The sequence below is a fragment of the Desmodus rotundus genome, chromosome 9 (genome assembly GCF_022682495.2).
Source record: "Desmodus rotundus isolate HL8 chromosome 9, HLdesRot8A.1, whole genome shotgun sequence".
In the NCBI taxonomy this organism is placed as follows: Eukaryota; Metazoa; Chordata; class Mammalia; order Chiroptera; family Phyllostomidae; genus Desmodus; species Desmodus rotundus.
In genome coordinates, this window is record NC_071395.1 from 45,562,114 (window position 1) to 45,581,161 (window position 19,048).

At 55.5% G+C, this 19,048-nt stretch overlaps 1 protein-coding gene across 2 annotated transcripts in view; it reads left to right on the forward strand.

Moving 5' to 3' along the window:
* Positions 1-19,048, forward strand: part of CACNA1A (calcium voltage-gated channel subunit alpha1 A) — a 201,253-nt gene that overhangs the window by 177,358 nt on the left and 4,847 nt on the right. The window contains exons 33-44 of one of the 2 annotated variants that reach the window (XM_053911664.2): positions 1,273-1,389; positions 1,547-1,612; positions 1,792-1,907; positions 3,226-3,376; positions 6,520-6,647; positions 7,882-7,978; positions 11,268-11,373; positions 16,655-16,762; positions 16,897-16,997; positions 17,919-18,028; positions 18,140-18,278; positions 18,430-18,543. In XM_053911664.2, coding sequence (XP_053767639.1) covers positions 1,273-1,389; positions 1,547-1,612; positions 1,792-1,907; positions 3,226-3,376; positions 6,520-6,647; positions 7,882-7,978; positions 11,268-11,373; positions 16,655-16,762; positions 16,897-16,997; positions 17,919-18,028; positions 18,140-18,278; positions 18,430-18,543 — 1,353 coding nt within the window. Of the gene's footprint in view, positions 1-1,272; positions 1,390-1,546; positions 1,613-1,791; positions 1,908-3,225; positions 3,377-6,519; positions 6,648-7,881; positions 7,979-8,786; positions 8,884-11,267; positions 11,374-16,654; positions 16,763-16,896; positions 16,998-17,918; positions 18,029-18,139; positions 18,279-18,429; positions 18,544-19,048 lie in introns of both variants that reach the window. The other variant, XM_053911665.2, reaches the window with a different exon arrangement.

Here is a 19,048-nt window from a genome sequence, read left to right on the forward strand (position 1 = left end):
GGCAAGTATTTTTAATTAAAAAACTGCTCAGGCCCAACAGGATAGTTTTGTCAACCAGATGACTGGGTTTGGTCCATTTGTGACTTCTAGCACCTTGTCTCTCACCAGTGCCCACTGAGGCTCCAGTTACGTAATGACCAGCCGTACCCACCATCTCTGGCTGGCTCTCCCGCCTGCCCCACCCCCTGCTGTCTGGACCCAGGTTCTGGCTTGGGTGGGAGGAGGTAAAAGCAGTAACTAGATAAGGGTTTTGAGTAGAGGCAGGGACTACCCAGGGAGGTCCTGGGGACAGGGACGGCCTACCTCCCCGCCCCCAGCACCAGCCCCTCGGTGGGCCTGGGCTGATGGCCAGCTCACCCACCCACGGGCGCTGCGTACTTCCTGCTTCCTGCAGGCCTGGTCCCGTGCTACTCCACCCAGCCCCAGAAGCTGAGAAGCCATCCCTGAGAGGGGGGAAAAGGGCCCCAAATGCATCTTCTCCGACTCAGCGGGCAGCGAGGACTCGCCCTGCAGCCGAACAGCCCCAGCTCCCTCCCGTCCTCCCCATGCCCGCTCGCCAAGGGGGTAAGAAAGATGATCTTCCACTTCTCCAATTGGCTCGAGTCCTCTTGGCCATGGGGCGAGGTCAGGGCGGGCAGGAGCGGGTGGGCCGCTCGGCAGGGCAGGGCAGGGTGCCTGGTGAGTCCCACGACAGATGCATTTCTGGCCTAGGGCGTAACATGCCCTCGAACCCGCACATGCCCACCAGGCCTGCGTGCGCCGGCCCCCACCCTGCCCTGGTGTCTGTGCATCGCACCCGTGTGATGGATTTGGCAACTTGACCTGCTTGTGTCCTATCGTCTCAGTGCATTTGGTTGTTGGGAGAAACAAAAACCATCTCGATTTTTTTCCTGATTGGATGATTTGGATATATTTTCTTTCCCTTGTTCTTTTGTTATTTTTCCCCCACCCCAGCCCACCCTGTTCCTTTCTCCTCCCTTTCCTTTCCTTTTCCCCTTTGCTGGTGGGGCTGGCCGGGAGGGCTTATGCTTTTTGAGTTGATGCCGTTTCCCTCCTTCCCACCTTCCCCCCCACCCCCCCACCTCGTCCCTTTTACAAATTTTTCCTCTGCACCACTGCATTAATAGTGCTTTCTCTCCTCTCCCTCCTTATTTGGGGTCTGGCTTGCTTTCTCCTGTTGGTTGGCTTCATGTAGGGTCCTCTGTGAGTGGTGATGGTTCCAAGTCCCTGGGGGTGGGTGGATGGTCACCCCTTCTTTCTGCATTTCCCCAGAATAACTTCATCAACCTGAGCTTCCTCCGCCTCTTCCGAGCTGCCCGGCTCATCAAACTCCTCCGTCAGGGTTACACCATCCGAATCCTTCTCTGGACCTTTGTGCAGTCGTTCAAGGTGAGCCACCGCCCTGCCCATGGCTGAGAGGGAAAGCAGTCCCAGGCCCCACCCCACCCCCACTCTAGGGGAAGCTGGAAGGGAGGCTGGGATGCCTGCCTGCCTCACCTGCTGAGAGTGCACCTGCAGGGCTCTCGTCTGACTTCCTTCCCACCAGGCGCTGCCATATGTCTGTCTGCTGATTGCCATGCTTTTCTTCATCTACGCCATCATCGGGATGCAGGTGAGTGCTGGCCACCACCCCCACGGTGTTCCCAGAGCCACCCAAGGAGGGCCACTGCCCGTAGGCAGAGTTGGGTCAGGGGAGCCCAGGTCAGAGAGGCAGACGTGGGCATTGATTGGGGTTCCCTGGAGCCACTGAGGGGCACATGTGTCCCTGGTCATCACTCTCCAATCCCCCAGGTGTTTGGCAACATTGGCATCGATGTGGAGGACGAGGACAGTGATGAGGATGACTTCCAAATCACTGAGCACAACAACTTCCGGACCTTCTTCCAGGCCCTTATGCTTCTCTTCCGGTGAGAGGGGGCTGTGCTTTCCACCTTCTCCAGCAGGGGAGTGTCCGGTGGGGGGCAGGTCTTCAGCCTTCTGTGCCCTTGAGGCTTCAGGTGGGCATGGGGAACCCAGGAACCCTGGGAGGGCCATTGCTGAAGGCCGTGGGACCCACACAGGAAAGGTGTTTTCAAGCCTTTCCTCACCAACTCAGGCTGACCATCCTGTGAGGTGGGGATTCTTGGCAGCCCCATCTGACAGGTGAGGAGACTGAGGCTGGTAGACTCTGAGGCTTGATTCTTAACCCTGGTTGCATGTTGGGCTCCTTCTTTCACTCACGGGACCTTTATTGGGCATCTACTGTGTGCCAGGCACTGCTGTAGGCACAAAGAAGAAAGAGACAACATTCTCTGCCCTCTGGAAACTTACATTCCTACGGGGGAATCAAATTATAGAGGACACTGGAAGGAGATGCAGGTTAAGGTTAAGGGGGAAATCAAGGGACAGAAGAACAAACATCGTATGATTGTACTCACATGAGGTACCAAAAATGGGCAAAGTCATAGAGGAAAAAAGTTGAGCAGAGGCTGCTGGGGGCTGGGAGCGAGAAGGGTGGGGAGTTAGGGTTTGATGGACACAAGGCTTCCCGTTGGGTGATGAGCATGCGCTGGAGGAGGGCCATGGTGGTGGCTGCACGGCACTGTGATTGCCGGCTGCCATTGAATCACACACACTATGAAGGGCTTAAATCCTCGGTTTTATGTTATGTATGTTTTGGCACAATAAAAAATTTATTCTCATTTCACAACAACAAAAAAGGAACAGAGGGCTGGTAGGCTATGCCTCCTGGAAGGGGGTGACATCTGAGAGAAGCAGGCGAGGGAGGGAGCCGTGTGGCTGTCCCGGGAAGGGCAGTCCAGGCAGAGCTGCAGCAAGTGCAAAGGCCCTGAGGCTGAAGTGTGGCTGGCCGTGTTGGAGAACCCGGAGGAGCCCAGCATGCTTGGAGCAGAGTTATCTAAGGAGGAAGCAGTGAAAGAAGAGAACACCTGGGAGGAGGGAAGTCTTTTAAACACACTTGTATCCTCAAGCCCCACCCAGACCAACTGAATCCAAGTCTGTGGTAGTGAGGAAGTGGCATCAGCATTTTTTTAAAAGACCCCCCATGGGTTTTAATGCACAGCCAAGAAGGAGAATCCTCTCCCTGAGCTCCCAGAGAAAAGAGGTGACTTACCTGGGACCCCAGCTCTACAGCCCAAGTTCTTAACCTCAGGCTCTGCCTCCCTGGGCAGCATTGGTCTCCAGGGCTGGGTGTGCGGGTCCCTGATGCCCCCTCTCTGTCCCCAGGAGTGCCACCGGGGAGGCTTGGCACAACATCATGCTTTCCTGCCTCAGTGGGAAACCATGTGATAAAAACTCCGGCATCCTCACTCCCGAGTGTGGCAATGAATTTGCTTATTTTTACTTCGTGTCCTTCATCTTCCTCTGCTCATTTCTGGTGAGTCTCTGGACGTGTGGGGGTGGGCCCCCTGGAACCGGCTCCCTCTTAGAGGTGTGGGTTTCTCTAGAATGCGGCTGTGTTGCAGACGTGCTTCCCCAAGGCTTCTCTGAGCCAGCCTGCGATCAGGTTAGCCGGGGTTGCCCGCCCTCAACCCTGCCAACATGCGGGCTGGGTCGTTCTCCGCGGTGGGCCTGCTCTCCGCGTGGCAGGTTGTTTAACGCCGTCCCTGGGCCCCACCCACTAGATGCCAGTAGCACATGTACTCCTGTTGTGACAACCAAAAATGTCTCCAGAATATTGTCAAACGTCCCTCGGTGGGGGCGGGTCAGAATCTCCCTCACTTGAGACCCACAGAACATCCTGCGGGGAAACCTAATGGGGCTATGAGCTCATCGCAGGACCCATGTCATGGCGCCACGGTAAAAGATATGTTTGCTGGGCGGAGAACTCTCATAGGACCCAAGAGTAAGAAACACTGCAAGAGATTGAAACCAAGAACTAGAAAAGAAAAGAGAAGTGTGTGGATAGATAGATGGAAAGAGGTTAAAGAGAGATCAGGAGCCACAGCAGCTGCCCACTCCTTCTTGCCTGCTCTTTCCCTCTCGCTCTAGGCCTTGCTTCTGCCCCTCTCTCTGTTCTCTGCTCTCCCAGGAGCAGGCACAGCGCAGTAGAACAGGCACTATCTAGGTGTTTCAAGCAGAAGGGATCAAATCAGGGACTGGCTGCACAGCGGTGAAGGGGGAAACAGACAACACAGCAATCACCAGGGATGGCTGAGTGCAGGAATGCCAAGGATGGGGTACTAAAAGGAAAAGAGGGTGCAGCTGACCAACCCAGCTGCCCTTAGCACCCCCAAGGTAGGGCTGGCACCCTCGCTGTCTGCTGCTTCTGGTCAGCTGCAGGTGGTACTTGTTCCCTGCAGCTGCTGTGACAGAGTTTCACACACTTGGTGGCCCAACACAACAGAAGCGTGTCCTCCACAGACCTGGAAGCTAGAAGTCCAGTCAAGCTGTTGTTCAGGCTATGCTGCCTCCAGGAGGATCTTTCCCATTCTCTTCCAGCTTCTGGTGGCCCCAGAAGCTCGTGGCAGCCTCTCGTGGCAGCCTCTCCCCAACCTCTGCCTTTATCACCACAGGGTCCTCCCTGTGTGCAGGTGTCCGGATTTCCCTCTCATGCAGACAGCTGTCATATTGATGTAGGGCCCACCCTAATTTAGTTTGACTGCATCTGAACCTGGTGACATGCACAAAGACCCTTTTTCAAATAAGGTCACATTCACCGGTGCCAGGGTTTAGGATTTCAGCATGTCTTTTGAGGAAGATACAACTCAACCCACAACACAGACCCTTCCAGGAAAGAGGAGTCCCCTCTCCTCTTCCTGTCCTTCCACATCTGGCTTCCTGAGCATGGCTCCCACTGGCAGGCTGTAAGAAGCTGACAGTGAGAGAGATGTGGTCCATTGGTCTGGGCCCAAACACTAGCATCTGTCAGCTACAGCCCAACACACCCACCTTCTTCGGACTAGGGACCTCTCACCCGGAGACCTACAGCCTCGTCTCACAGACGCTGACCCCGAGAGTCCATTGCCCAGGTCCAGATTCCCAGGAGAGTCTGAAAGGGCCAGCTCAGCCCCTGGTCAAGTGACCACCATTGTCCAGGCAGCGATGGGTGCATATAAGGACAAGATCTCACAGTGCAGCCTATCGGGAAAGGGCAGGCAGCCTAGAAAATATCTATAACACTTGCCCGTCAGTGCCCCTGAGGGCAGGAATTCCTGTTTTGTTCACTGCTGTGTAACCAGTATCTAGGACAGTGCCCGGCATGCAGCAGGTGTTCAATCAATATCGTGAAATGATGAGTTAAAAATAGAGTCACTAAAGTTGGGGACATCTAGAATTACAGGTCATTTATTAGTCACCTATTTTGTTTATGTCTAAACCTTTATTTAATACCTGTTATGTGCCAGACCGTATGCCAGGCACTGAGGGTATAAGGAGAGAACAGTTCTCTCAGTCTGTGGGGATGATGGGCAGACAAGTCAGCACACAACAGCGCACAATCCAATGTGTGCTTTGATAGGGGAAATTCAGACTGAGAGAAGGAAGATTTCAAAGAGTGGCTCATTGGGATGGTGAGCAGGAATTAGACCACACACTCCTCAAATTGGTTGTAAGTAACAGAAACTGACTTAAGCAAAATAGGCAGTTTATAAACTTGTGCAACTGAAAAATCCAGATGAGGCTAAATCCAGGCAAGCGGACCCCATCCTCTTTGCTGTTCTCCATACTGGCTTTATTCTCATACTTCCTCCTTGTAGATGGCAACCAGAGTGCCAACAAAAATTCCAGGAAAGGTTCTTTTTGGCCACCTTGTGTCGTATGCCTCTTCCCAACCAATCACAGGCCTATGGAGCCACGAGATGGGGGTTAGCCACACCCAACCACAGCATCTAAGTTTAAGGGAAGTGAGTTAACCAGGTGTTATTACCCAAAGGGAGAAAAATCATGATGTTCACTAAAGGAGCAACTTTTGCAAAGGCCCAGAGGCAAACCCCATGCCAGCTCCCCAGGTATTAAGTGCTAGAACATACGAAAAGGAGCTTTCAGCTGCAGATGAGGACAGAAAAATTCATCCATCCAGCCATCCATCCATCCTAGAAATACAGAGTGGGGCCAAAGAGGGTTTACAGTTGTGAATATGCAAAACAGACTATTATTTGTGTTTTATTATTTATTACCTAATTATTGTATTATTTTCCATAGGAGCAACTGTAAACCTACTTTTGCCCCACCCTGTACTTGCAGAGTGCTTCCTTCGTGCCGAGGCTGGGAACACGACAGGCTCTTGCCCACACGTGGCCTTCACTTCGGCCTTGTTGGGGGCCAGGGAGGGGAGGGCTTGGGGTCGTGGTGGTCCCCTCAGTGTTAGCCACCATTTCACATAGCCTCTCCTCCCTTTCTCTCCAACTCTTTGTCTCCATCTGTCTCTGTCTCTGTCTCTGTCCCTGTCTCTCCGTCTCCCGGTCTGTCTCCCTCCCCCCACCTCATCTTTCTCCTTCTCTCCCTTTGGGCCTTTGTGTAAACGTGTTTGGATGGGTCTCGCACTCCCCCACTCCCTCTTGGCCCCTGGGGTTCCCACAGATGCTGAACCTCTTTGTGGCCGTCATCATGGACAACTTTGAGTACCTCACTCGAGATTCCTCCATCCTGGGTCCTCATCACCTGGATGAGTATGTGCGTGTCTGGGCCGAGTATGACCCCGCAGCCTGGTAAGGAGTCACCTCAAATCCTGCAGCAACACTGCCCACCTTTCTCTGGCGCTGGAGCCCAGGCTAGGTCAGGTGCTAGCCTCGGGCCTTTGGGTTCCTGGGGAGCTAGCAAGGACCTCAGGGGAATCAGTCTAGAGGAAGGAAATGAGAATCAGTGCCCTCGCACAACCCAGGTTAAATGCTTTGGGTACCACCCCTGTCTAAGCCCCATGCTCTCTGGGAAATGAGGAAGGAAGTCCACCATAGGGAGTTGGCCTCCTATGAGTCTCCTGCCCCTCACTGGGAGGCTTCCAGATGGACAAGTTTGCCAGGCCCCAGAGAAGAAGATACCCAAGGCTTCTCAGCCTCAATTCTCCTGGGAGTGTGGGGAGAGGAGCTGGCCTAGCTCCCCGGACACATGACATTGGCTGCAAGATCAAAGTGGCGGAACCCAGCTCTCACTGGGATCCCAGGCCCCTGGAGCAGGTGATCACACAAGGCCAGGGGAGAGGACACAGAACCTCAGTGGCCTTTGCATCTTCATGGTCACAAAGGGCATGAGCTCTCCCATCTCCGTAGGCACCAGGGTGCCTCTTCCAGGCTGATAGACAGTGGTTTCAGAGGGTTGGCTGTGCACGTGTACTGAGCGCCTACTCAACACTATGCACCTGCAGGCCACCCCGAGGCGCCACCCTGGTGCTCAGAGCCCAAGAGCCACTGACTGAAGATTCTAGTTCAGGCTGAGTGTGGGGCCTGAGAAAGCATTAATGGGCACCCTTGGCAGCCTGAGCTTTACGAGGGAGGGGGGAAGGAGTCAATCCTTACCATCCCTGCAACCCCAGACAAGTCCTCCATGAGGCCAAGAGGCTGGGGTGAGCCGTGGGTCTGGGACTTGACTTTCAGCTGGCTCCTAACTCTTCCTCTTTTGATTTTAGGTCACAGCAGTTGGATGCTGTCCCCTCGTCCTCTATTCCTTGGTCCCCCCCCCATCCCAGTGTAGCCATGTAGATTGTGGAGGAGGGAGGTGCAGAGAGAGCCCTGGGGGAGGCACACCCAGCCCAAAGCTCCAGGCACACCCTACTGAAAGCTTCTGCCCCTGGGGTCTGTGAGTGTCACTCACCCCAAGCCTCCCTGATCCCTTCAAGCCAGGGGGTCCCCAGTCCCTGGCATTGTGACCTCTCTGTGTGCACAGGGAGCCAGCGTGAAGGCAGCTTGACCCCTGTGCCTCCACTAATCCCCTCTCTTCTCCTTTCAGCGGTCGGATTCATTATAAGGATATGTACAGTTTATTGCGCGTAATATCTCCCCCTCTCGGCTTAGGCAAGAAATGTCCTCATAGGGTTGCTTGCAAGGTTTGATTTCCACTAAAACCTGCTAGCATCCATGGAATGAGTGTGGCTTGGGGTTCTTCAATATATATATTTCATATATATATATATCTCCAAAAAACAGAGCCATCTCTCTCTCTTGCATTAAACTAGAAAACTCTCTTAGCCAACAGAATGCAGTCACGTAGACTTGATGAAGCATGGAACATACCTCTCCGTTCCCTTCAGCCATTCTGCTTGCTCTTAGCTGAAGCTGCCCATCCCAGGGTCTCAACGGCACCCCAAATCAGACATTCAGGGGGATTGTAACTTTGCTTTGCTCCCCCTACCATTACCTCCACTCTCTTCCCCTCCACCCTTCACCTCCTGAAGCCCCCAGCCCTCTTCCCACTACCCCTTAGCCCCTCCTCCCCACTTGGGCCCCTCAGAGACCAGCCTCAGCCAAACCAGAGACCATGCCCAGCCTTTAAAATGACATCTAACCGAAGCACTGCTTCAGGCCCTCCGAAGCGAGAACGCCCTTCCCCTCCATACTGCACCCAAACCACAGCTCAGAGTCAAAACTGAACCTGACCTATCTCTTTTCTCTCTCTCCCTGCTTGTGAGCAGTGAAATAATATTTTTAATTACCTTCTCTTCCATTTTTTCCTCCTCTTTTCCATTTATTTGAAATACCTATTTTATTGTTCTCTGCATCTTTCTCTCTATATTTTTTCGGCTCGTATGGTTTTTGTTTTTGTTTTTGTTTTTTTCTTCCATTTCTTCCCTCCCTCTACCCTCCCTCCCTTTGGTTCTCCGTCCCCACTCCCGTTCTTGTTTTCGGTGCTGCCAGGGGCCGCATGCCTTACCCGGACATGTATCAGATGCTGAGACACATGTCTCCGCCCCTGGGTCTGGGGAAGAAGTGTCCGGCCAGAGTGGCTTACAAGGTAGATTACCTTTGCTGACCACCGACGTCGGGCACTGGGGCTTTTCCAGTGCTGGCCAGGAACAACCAGCCACGTCTCTTTCTCCAGCATTCCTCTTCTTTCTTTTTTTTTTTCTTTTTTTCTTTCCTTTCCTCCTCGAGTAAATGGATCATGACCATTCCTTGACTCTAAGGAGCACACTGTGTCCGTCCTTTCTGATGAGTGTGTCTTGGTGTTTTGAGACTCCATTATGGCCGACATGCGGGGGGGAGGGGGAGGGGAGCCCCAGTCCCCTCACACCTGATCTTTTGGAAACCAAATTGGACACAAACACACTTCAGTAGTATCGCCAATGTGCCTCCTTTCTGTCCACTCAGAGTGGCCCCCACTCCCAGGCTGGGGCAGGTACCTTTTGGCAGAGCACTTTTGCCCCCCAAAAGGCGAGGCCCTGGCCCCATCTTTTGTTATCTTGAACTCCCAGGTCCAGAAGTGCCCCCCAACCCCCGCACACCTGAAGCTGATCTCTGACCTAGGGCCTTGGGGGATCCAAGACCTCCTGAGGAATACCCACAGCCTCTCCTCCCCACACCTTCCTCCCCCCGAAGTTGCTTCCCTAGCCTTTGTCCCAATGCCTCCCATCTGCGCTCCCCGAGACACCCCAATATGCCTCTCCATTGTTCCAGAGTGGGCAGGCGGGCCGCAGCTGGACCCCTGGACCGTGGCACCCTGATGCAGGCCATGCACGCTGCCTTGGCGGGAGCCTGGGGCGGGCAGGCACCATGGCCGACCGGGGTGCAGTGGGGGATGGTGCATGCTGGCTGGAGGAGCAAGGGCCCTGCCGCCAGGCAGCTGGACCAGGCCACCCTTCTAGACCCCTGTCCTGGAATCTCCCTTAGCACCCAAGGACAGATGCTCTGTTTCCTCCAACTCATCCAGGACAAGTTCAGGGATGACCTTTGACCTTTAACCTTTAAAGTACCCCCTAGAAAAAGATTACTCCATCATCCCGTTCTCCCATCGACCTTGGCTCCCCTCCCCTTCTGTCACTGCCATTCCTTCCTGCCTCGTGTCCTTCCCACACCCTCATTCCTCCTCCGCCCTCCGTGTGCCCTGCCTTCCCAGTCAAGGCTGGGTGAGGCTGCCCCCCAGCATCTCAGAGATCCCTATGCCCGTCCCTCTCTCTGTAGTTGTCCTCTCATCCTTCTCTTGGTCTCGGCTTGCCTGAGTGTGTGCAAGTGTGTGCCCTTCCCTTCCCGGCCTCTGTGCAGGGCCACCATGGATCCATAAGGCACCTTTGTGCAAATTTGAAAAGAGCACCGTTTCCACAAAACGCTTTGTCTGTTGGAAAATTGTAATCAAGCCATGTGGTGAGAAGCAGACATTTTTCTGCTGGCAGGCGGGAAGCTGTCATTTAAATGCACAATTCTGTGATTTCTGAGACAGGGATCCCTTGTGCAACGCACAGCCTGCACCGTGTGCGCAGCAGCCCGGTCTGTGTGTTTCTCTCTCTACTGCCTCCCCCTGCCCCGCCCAACCCATCTCTGGTGCTCCACCCTGGGTTTGCCACCCCTCTCCCCCGTCCAACCCTGTGTTTCCTGCTGATGTGTGTCTGAAGCCCCACGTGAGCCCCAAACTCACCCTCAGCCCTGTGTCCATGCGTACCACCTCATCCTGGGCTGATGCCCACCAGCCTCGTGTTCTTTCCACATCACCAAGCACAGGGGAGAGCCCCTGCCTGGGCCACGGGAGCACCCCTAGCCCCTTCCCCGCCGTCACACAGAGCCAGGACATGCCCTGAGACACCCCACAGAGCTATGAATGAGTCTCGAGACTCCGTCCGCATGTGCCCGTCTGCTGCTCTGTGTGTGTGGCCTGGCCTCGCTGCATGTCTGCGAGGGGCCCACCCCATCAGCGGGGGGCCGCCTGCCTGCTGCTTCTCAGAGAATTGATGTGGTCTGTGCCCGTCTGGTCTGGTCTGGGCCAAGTGGGGGGTGGAGCGGGGAGCCGACGGCCCCCAGACGGTCGTGGCCGTGGACCCTCTGCCTGGCTCTTGCATGTCTGCTCTGATCCAGCCTGTGCGCTGCTTCTCTGGAACGGAACGGAGCCTTCCAGAAGAACTCTGGGGCAGGGCGAGGATCTGGGCTCACCCTGGAATTGCCAGCTCTAGGATGCAGGAGAGGAAGGGGCAGGGGCTCCCGGCATGGGAGAGCCCCTAATGCCCTTCCTATGGGCCACCGAGGGAAATGGGGAAATGAAGCACTGGGACAGGTAACCTGAGGGTGGGGGGCACCTTAGCTGCTGCTTTCAGAGTTCTTCCTGGAGCTCCCTGGATGGGGTGGGTCTGGCTCGAGGGGGACGGGGAAGGGTGCTTGGGAATGACTGCCCTCCCCTCTGGTTTTCTGCAGAGGCTCCTGCGAATGGATCTGCCTGTCGCCGACGACAACACTGTCCACTTCAATTCTACCCTCATGGCTCTGATCCGTACAGCCCTGGACATCAAGATTGCCAAGGGTAAGGGGGTCCAGGGTAGGGCAGGGTGGAGGCGGCCTCGGAGGGCAGTACAGCAGGTAGCTGAGGATCGCCCCCCACCGCCTGAAACTGAAGGAGCCACTGCCCCATCCTGACCTTCACTTGCTCACACATTCCCTCTCTTGGCAAACGTCAAGTGCACCGGCCACCTCTCTAAATGTGGGGCACAGCAGCTTACAGTTCTGGTGGCAGAGGCCCGCGCTAAGAGGTTCTGAAGGAGGCAAGGTGAAGAGTCACATGGATACCTGGGGGGGAAGTGCCCCAGGCAGAGGGGCCAGCAGGTGCAAAGGTCCTGAGGTAGGAGGCCACCGGGGGCTGTATTCGAACTGACTTGCCCTCTGAGTGAAGGGTGCCACGCAGCATTCGGGAAAGAGGCCAGAGTGGCGGCCACTGTCCTAATCCAGGTGAATGCAGGAGGGCGGCTCAGACCAAGAGTGTGTGGAGTGTTCAGATTCTGGATATTTCCTGAGAGCTGAGCCAACCAGATAACCAATGGATTGTACGTGCATATGAGGGAAAGAGAGAAGTCAAGGCCACCCTCGGGTTGGGGCCACTGCCTGAGACAGGGAAGAGGCAAGTAGGGCAGGTCAGGGGCAAAGGAAGGGCACAAGGGCAGCGTTGGCTGAGGCACGTGGAGACACAGATAAGCAGGGGACTCTCCAGCTTACACTTCTAGTGGGGTGCAGGACCCCTAAGAGGGTTCTGAAGGGGGTGAGGTGAAGAGGCTTCAGGCTGGGCTGAAGACAAAGTCAGGAGGCATCAAATGCTGACAAGTTTTAAGCCAGGGAACTGGACGAGCTCTCCAGGGGGGGGTGAATATGACCTGAAAGACCCCCAAAGATCAAACTTGGGACTACTCCAGCATCAGAGGGGACTGATGGATGGTCGGGGTCGTGGAGGTAGGCAGAGAGCTGGGCAGCATGGGCTTCTGGAGGGCATCTTCAGAAGGAGGGGACCAGCGTGCCCAGAAACTGCCCAGCAGCCAAGGGAGATGAGGACTGAGAGTGACCAGTGGATTTTGTGACAGATCACCCCTGGTCACTCTGAGCAGGGCATTTGTGGTGGAGGGATCCAGGTCCTCCACCTGGAGTAGGTTTCGGGAGCATTAAAGTAGATGGGATGTCACTTGGCAGCTGATGAGACAGCAGGGCAGAGAGAGAGGGCCTTACCAACAGGGAAGGAAGTTGGGAGAGGAGCGGGAAGAGGGCTGTGTGCACCCTCCAGCAGACTTGGAAATTGGGGAGCTGAAGAGAGAGATCAGGACTGCACCCTGCTAACTCCACTGGGATATCAGGAGGAAGGCAGACCGAACTTCAGAGACACTTCCGGGGTCCTAAGGGCAAGGGGACAGGAGCTGATACCAGAAGTTGCTGGAGAGGTGGGGGCTTTGGGGAGGGAGGTCAGCAGCTTCCAGTAGGGACTCCACGGGGCTGAGCAGCCGAAGGGCACTGTCTCGTCCTTCAATCCCTCAAAGACAAGGCTCTGTCTGAAGGTGGGGTCTGCAGTGACCCAGAAGGCTCTGGGGGGGGGGGGCGCATCATGGGAGTTGAAGGGCTTTGACCTGCATGAACCACAGAGGGGTGTTCTGGCACATTGTTATCTGCCTGAAACGGGTGGCCATGTTGGCCAAGGCTCATTGAATGAGAGCGTGCATTGAAGGTCTGCTGTGTGTCCCGCCCTGTCCTCAGCACGTGGGACAGGGGTGAAGGAGAGATGAAGCTCCCTCGGGGCTGCAGGGAAACAGGCATCAAACAACAAAGACCCTAAGTCAAATATGTAACATGTTCAAAGGTGGGAAAATACCGTGGAAAAAGAGATAGCAGGGCCGGGGGCTGGGGAGCGAGGTCAAGGGTTAGACCTTAAGTCAGCATTTCTCAACCAGTGGCCATTGTGTCCCCAGGAACATTGGGCAGTATCTGGAGATGTTTTTGATTATCACAGCTGAGAGGGGGCTGGTGCCAGTGGCATCTGGTGCGTAGAGGCCAGGATGCTGATGTTGCTGAGTGTCCCAGAGTGTGCAGGACAGGACCCGTGACAGAGACTCTTCACCCAAAAGCCTGTAGAATGAGATGGGAGAGGGGAGGACCCTTGGGTGACAAACTCTGGGACACCACGAGTTCACGGGTGACTGTTGCCTGCGCACAGGGGGACCTCATGCCAAGGAGCTCTGGTGTTAACAATTATGTAGCTGGAGGAGAAATAAACTTGGGGTTCTGCCTTGAGGGAACCCCGCGACTCTGGCGAGGGCCGCCTCTAAGGTTCTCCCTTTGTTCGTATGTGAGTGACAATCCTGAGTGCCAGGCTTCCCGTTGAACTGAAGCAGAAAGAAGCTAAGGTGGTGGTTTTATTCCCCAGGGGACACTTGGCAACATATGAGGACAGGTTTGGTGTCAGCACTTGGGAAAGAAGGTGCTGCTGGCATCTGGTGGGTGCTGCTCAACATCCGACAATGCACAGGACAGCCCCACCATCAGTGACCCACCCCTAAGTGTTGGCAGTGCTGACTGAGGCCCAGGCACCCCACCCGGAACCCCTTACCTACGTCAGAAGCCAAGAACAGGAGTCTGAGTCAGCTCAGGTGGCTGTAACAAAACAACAAAGACTGAGGGCTTAACCGAGAGGAATTTATTTTCTCACATTTCTGGAAGCTGAAAGTCCAGGTTCAAAGTGCTGCCAGGGTTGGTTTCCCCTGAGGCCTCTCTCCTGAGCTTTCAGGTGGCCCACCGCCTCCTTGCTGCATCCTCTCTGCGCACACAGCCCTGGTGTCTCTGCCTCTCTTACAGGAACGAGTCGTGTTGGATTAAAGACCCTCTTTATGTCCTCCTGTAACTTTAATCACCTCCTGAAGGCCCCCATCTCCAAATACATTCACATCAGGGCTGAGGGCTTCAACAGGAATTCTGGAGGGGCACAGTGCTGTACATAACAGCAAGTGTCTTCTTTTTTTGCGCTAGAAACAGGAACGTCTACACTGTAAGGAGAGAGTGACTTTTAACAGAAAATGTCATGTTCTCTTCTTTCCCGTCCTGTCTGTCTGAGAAGGATCTCCCTGGACACTCACTTAGCTAGAGTGGATGGCAGACACAGCTCTTACTCCCAACTGCTTCCCATGAAGAAAGAACAACTGTCATTGGTTGGTGCTGAGGGACCTGAGCCCAGTTACAGGGGATTTTCCCAAGGGCCTCCCACAATAGTCTTGACCTCCCACCTGTGCCAGGGCCACAGATCAGCTCCACCTGCTGCAATCCCACCCTGGTGACCACAGTCCCCTGCATCAGGTGGTGAAAAGAAAGACCAGACCCTGGAACACGCCCTCTAGTGGGTGAGATGGGAAACAACAACATAAGTACAGAGAAGAGGAAAGCTAGGGAAAGGCGTAGTAGGTGATGGGGGGCTGGCTATTTTAATAAGGGGGAGGGGGTAGCTAGAAAGCTTCTCTGATAAAGGGTTGGAGCAGGGACTGAAGGAGGAAGGGAGCCACATGGATATTTGTAGAAAGAATGATCCTGGCAGAAGACAGCCCATGCAAAGGCCCTGAAGGAGACTGTGCCTGCGAGTTTGAGGAGCATGAGAAGGTCAGTGTGGTTGGAACAGAGTGAGTGAGGGGGAAGTAGAGGAGACGAGGGCAGGTTGTGCAGAACCCTGTGCACTTGGGTGATCACCCTGGAGCAGGCAGAGACAGAAGAGTGATCTGAGCACCAGAGCCACCCGACTGACTCAGGCGCTCAGAGGTGCCCTCTGGCGGCTGTAGGAGGGACAGGAAGACCCAGGCAGCGGCAATGGCACTGGTCCAGGCAGTTTCGCTTCCCATCGCCTCAATGTCCTCTGAGCTTAACCTGCAAAAAGGCCTTTTAGAAGGATTTTTCACAAAATAAAGACATCTGTCTCCAATCACATGGGCAAAAATAAGTGAAAGGTACACAGAATGCCTGGCAGATGTCTGTGATTTGACCCACATTGGCTGAGAAAGAGAAGCTGTCAGAGGCAGCTCCAGGCTGGACCTGGGGAAAGAAGTGGGGAAGGCTCTGAGAGGAGAGGCCAAGGCGGGATGTTGGGACTGCCTGGGCAGAGCAGCTGTTCAGCCCATGTGCCCCAGCAGATGGTTGTTAAAACACTGAAATGCTTCTCTAATGGCTGGCAGCCAACCTCTGCCCTTCCCCCAGATCTCCTAGGCCTCCCCCCACACACACACACACAATCCAACAACTACAAAATTAATGTTTGGCCCAGAAGGGAGCCTTGGGACCCTTGCTCTGGCTCTGCTATCAATGTCCTTTTTGTACCTGCTGGTAAGTGTTTGGAACATGTCCCCGTGTCCAGAGTTGGGGGCTCTGAAGGGGAAATAGAGGCAGAAGCCAGGCTGGTGTATTATTCAGGATAGACGAGAATGTGCTGCCGTAACAAACAGCCCCACAGTCTCACACCAACAAAGGTTCACTTCCCACTCCCATTAATGTGTCCTTCCTGGGTTGACAAGAGGGCTCTATTCCTCAGTCACTTAGGGGCCAGGCCTGAGAGAGCCACTGTCCCTAATGTCACCAGCCATCATAACAGTGAAAGAGAACCCAGGAGGGTCATTCACTGGCCATCAGATACCCAAAGTGACACTCACTCTGCTCACGCCTCATCGGCAAGAACTCATCACATGGCCCCAGGCAACGACAGGGTCCAGTATGTGTCATGCTCCCATGTACTTAGGCAGGAATCAATGGGACCAGGAATCACTGGCAAAATGACCACCATGGCAGGGGTGAGGGACCAGAGATCGTCAATGGCCAAAGGTCACATCCGTGGAAGAGGAGAATTAGTTGAGGGGAAACCTTCTGCGTCAGAACTGTCCCCCAGGCCAATGGGTTGCTGTGGTGATAGTTCTACGGCAGATGCTGTCCTGAGACTGCATGCTCATTAACTACTGTAATCATCAAACAACTCAGTGAGGCAGGTTCCGTTGCTCTCATCCCCATTTCTCAGACGGGGAGACTGAGGCACAGAGCAGTAGACTAACACCTAAGTTGCACAGCTGGCAGTCAGGTTTTTGACCTGGGCCATCCAGCCCCTCTCAATGTGGACTGTCCCCACATACCTGCTCCACAGCCCTGTCCCTGATGAGGACCAGAGCCCCCATGGTCCGTCCTCTGGACCAGCCCCATGGGGCACTGGGACCCATGGGAACCAGGACTGCAGAGCACTGGGTGGGCAGGAGCTGCTGGCTTGGCGGGTGCCCCAGGCAGGCGCTCAGGGCCTCTCTGTGCCGACATTGCAGGAGGGGCCGACAAACAGCAGATGGACGCCGAGCTACGGAAAGAGATGATGGCCATCTGGCCCAACCTGTCCCAGAAAACACTGGACCTGCTGGTCACCCCTCATAAGTGTAAGAGCCCAGACTGGCCTAGCCCCAGGCCTTGATCCACCAGGACAAAGGGGGAGGGAAAGAGGAGGCACAGGGCCTGGAGACTGGTGCAGACAGGGGCCCCCATCCACAGTGAGCTCGTCCTGTGCCCCCAGCCACGGACCTGACAGTGGGGAAGATCTATGCGGCCATGATGATCATGGAGTACTACCGGCAGAGCAAAGCCAAGAAGCTGCAGGCCATGCGTGAGGAGCAGGTATGGCCCAGCTCTCTCCAATGTTCTTCCCTTTGGGGTCTCCCAGGCTGGGAGACTGTAGTAGCCTTGTCACCATAAGAACCATCTAGAACAGTGGGGTGTGGCCAGGCCCCAGGACAGGTCATTGAAAAGTAAGGTTGTGCCAAAGAGACATAACCTGGATTAATTCATCTGCTCCACCAACATTTACGGGGAGTCTTCTGTGTGTCGGGTGCTGTTCTCAGCCCTGGGGTGCAGCTGTGAGCAGAACAGACCAGAAGCGCAGTTGGGAGACGCCAACAATGACAAATGACTAAATGATAGAGCGAGGCAGAACACAATCAGCACCATGAGAAAGAGTGCCTGGGGAGAGGGGTGCAACTTGAAAGGGTAATCAGGGGAGGCCTCCCTGAGGAGATGATTTCTGAGCAGAGACTTGAAAAAAAGACGAAAGAGAGTGAGTTGAGAAGGTACCTCAGGGAAGAACATTCTGAGCAGAGGGAACAGCCCTGAGGCAGGACTGTGAGTTTGAGTTTGGGAACAGCAAGTTCACATGGCAGAACAGAGTAAGCGAGAGGGACCATGGGAGGGGACACGCTGATTGTGCGGCCCACGGGGAGAACTTTGACTTTTGCTCTCAATAAGGGGGCTCCTCACTAGAGTGATGTGACTTCATGCAGGGGTTGGTTCGCGCCCTCTGGCGGCCATGGGGAGTAAGAGCTGGAGCTGGGAGCATTGGTTCAGATGGGAGGTTTGGGGGCTGGACATTGGAGGGGGCCACACAGGCATGGGAAGTGATACAGTTCTGGATGGATTTGGAAGAAAGAGGCTAGTGGGTTGACAAATGGATGAGATGTGAATGTGTGCCCCCCCCAACAGCCTCCCCAACATGTCCCTACTCACCCCACCCCCATACACACATGCTGCTCTCTGCCCCCCCAGAACCGGACGCCTCTCATGTTCCAGCGCATGGAGCCCCCGTCGCCAACGCAGGAGGGGGGACCTGGCCAGAACGCGCTCCCCTCCACCCAGTTGGACCCAGGAGGAGGCCTGTAAGTGTCACTCTGGCTCGGAGGAGGGGATGGAAGGGCAGAGGGTACCAGCCCCAGACACACAGGCCTCCGGAGGGCCCACTGCCACCCTGGCCTGTGTCTCACACACAGGATGGCTCGTGAAAGTGGCATCAAGGAGAGCCCTTCCTGGGTGACCCAGCGAGCCCAGGAGATGTTCCAGAAGACGGGCACATGGAGCCCGGAGCGGGGGCCCCCGACCGACATGCCCAACAGCCAGCCCAACTCTCAGGTGCCTCTGTCCTCCTGCTGCCCCCACCGGGCAGTACAGGAGGGCGGGGTCTGCCCTTACCTCTTACCTTCAGCTCCACGCACATCAGGCTGCCCCTGGGGCCCACGGGTTCAGCCCCAGGGCTCACCCAGCCTTGCCATCTGCCCTGCAGTCTGTGGAGATGCGAGAGATGGGCCGAGATGGCTACTCGGACAGTGAGCGCTACCTCCCCATGGAAGGCCAGGCCCGGGCTGCCTCCATGCCCCGCCTCCCTGCAGAGAACCAGGTGAGGGCTTTTACCCACCGCCCTGAGGTGGACCTGCCTCCCTAAGCCCAGGGCATCTCCTTCCTTCTCCAGACCCTGGTCGGGGTGGGGTCTCCTGCGCCGTCAGCAGCAGCAAGCAGGCCCTGCCTGGCTACACCGGGGGAGTCTGGAGACCCTGATCCTCTGAGCTCCTCCAGTGAAGGGCAGAGAGAAAGGGGCTTCCCTGGGGCAGGGTGCGGTAGCCACTGCCAAGCAATTTGTCTCTGCCCTGTTTGGGGGTGCTGAGGCTGGAGGATGTGGAGGACACGTGGGTGTGTAAAGGTGATTTGTGAGACTGCAATCAAGAACACAAGCACATATGTGCACACAGACACGTTCACGTTCTCATACATGTGCACACACATGCATGAGTGGGTCTGCTCTCAGGGGCCTGGCAGGTCCTAGGACCTGGTGTCAGAGCCTGGGGCGGGCCTGGGACAGCTGGGGTTTGTCCTGTCTGGTCTCTGTGGGGGCTGCTGAGGAGGGG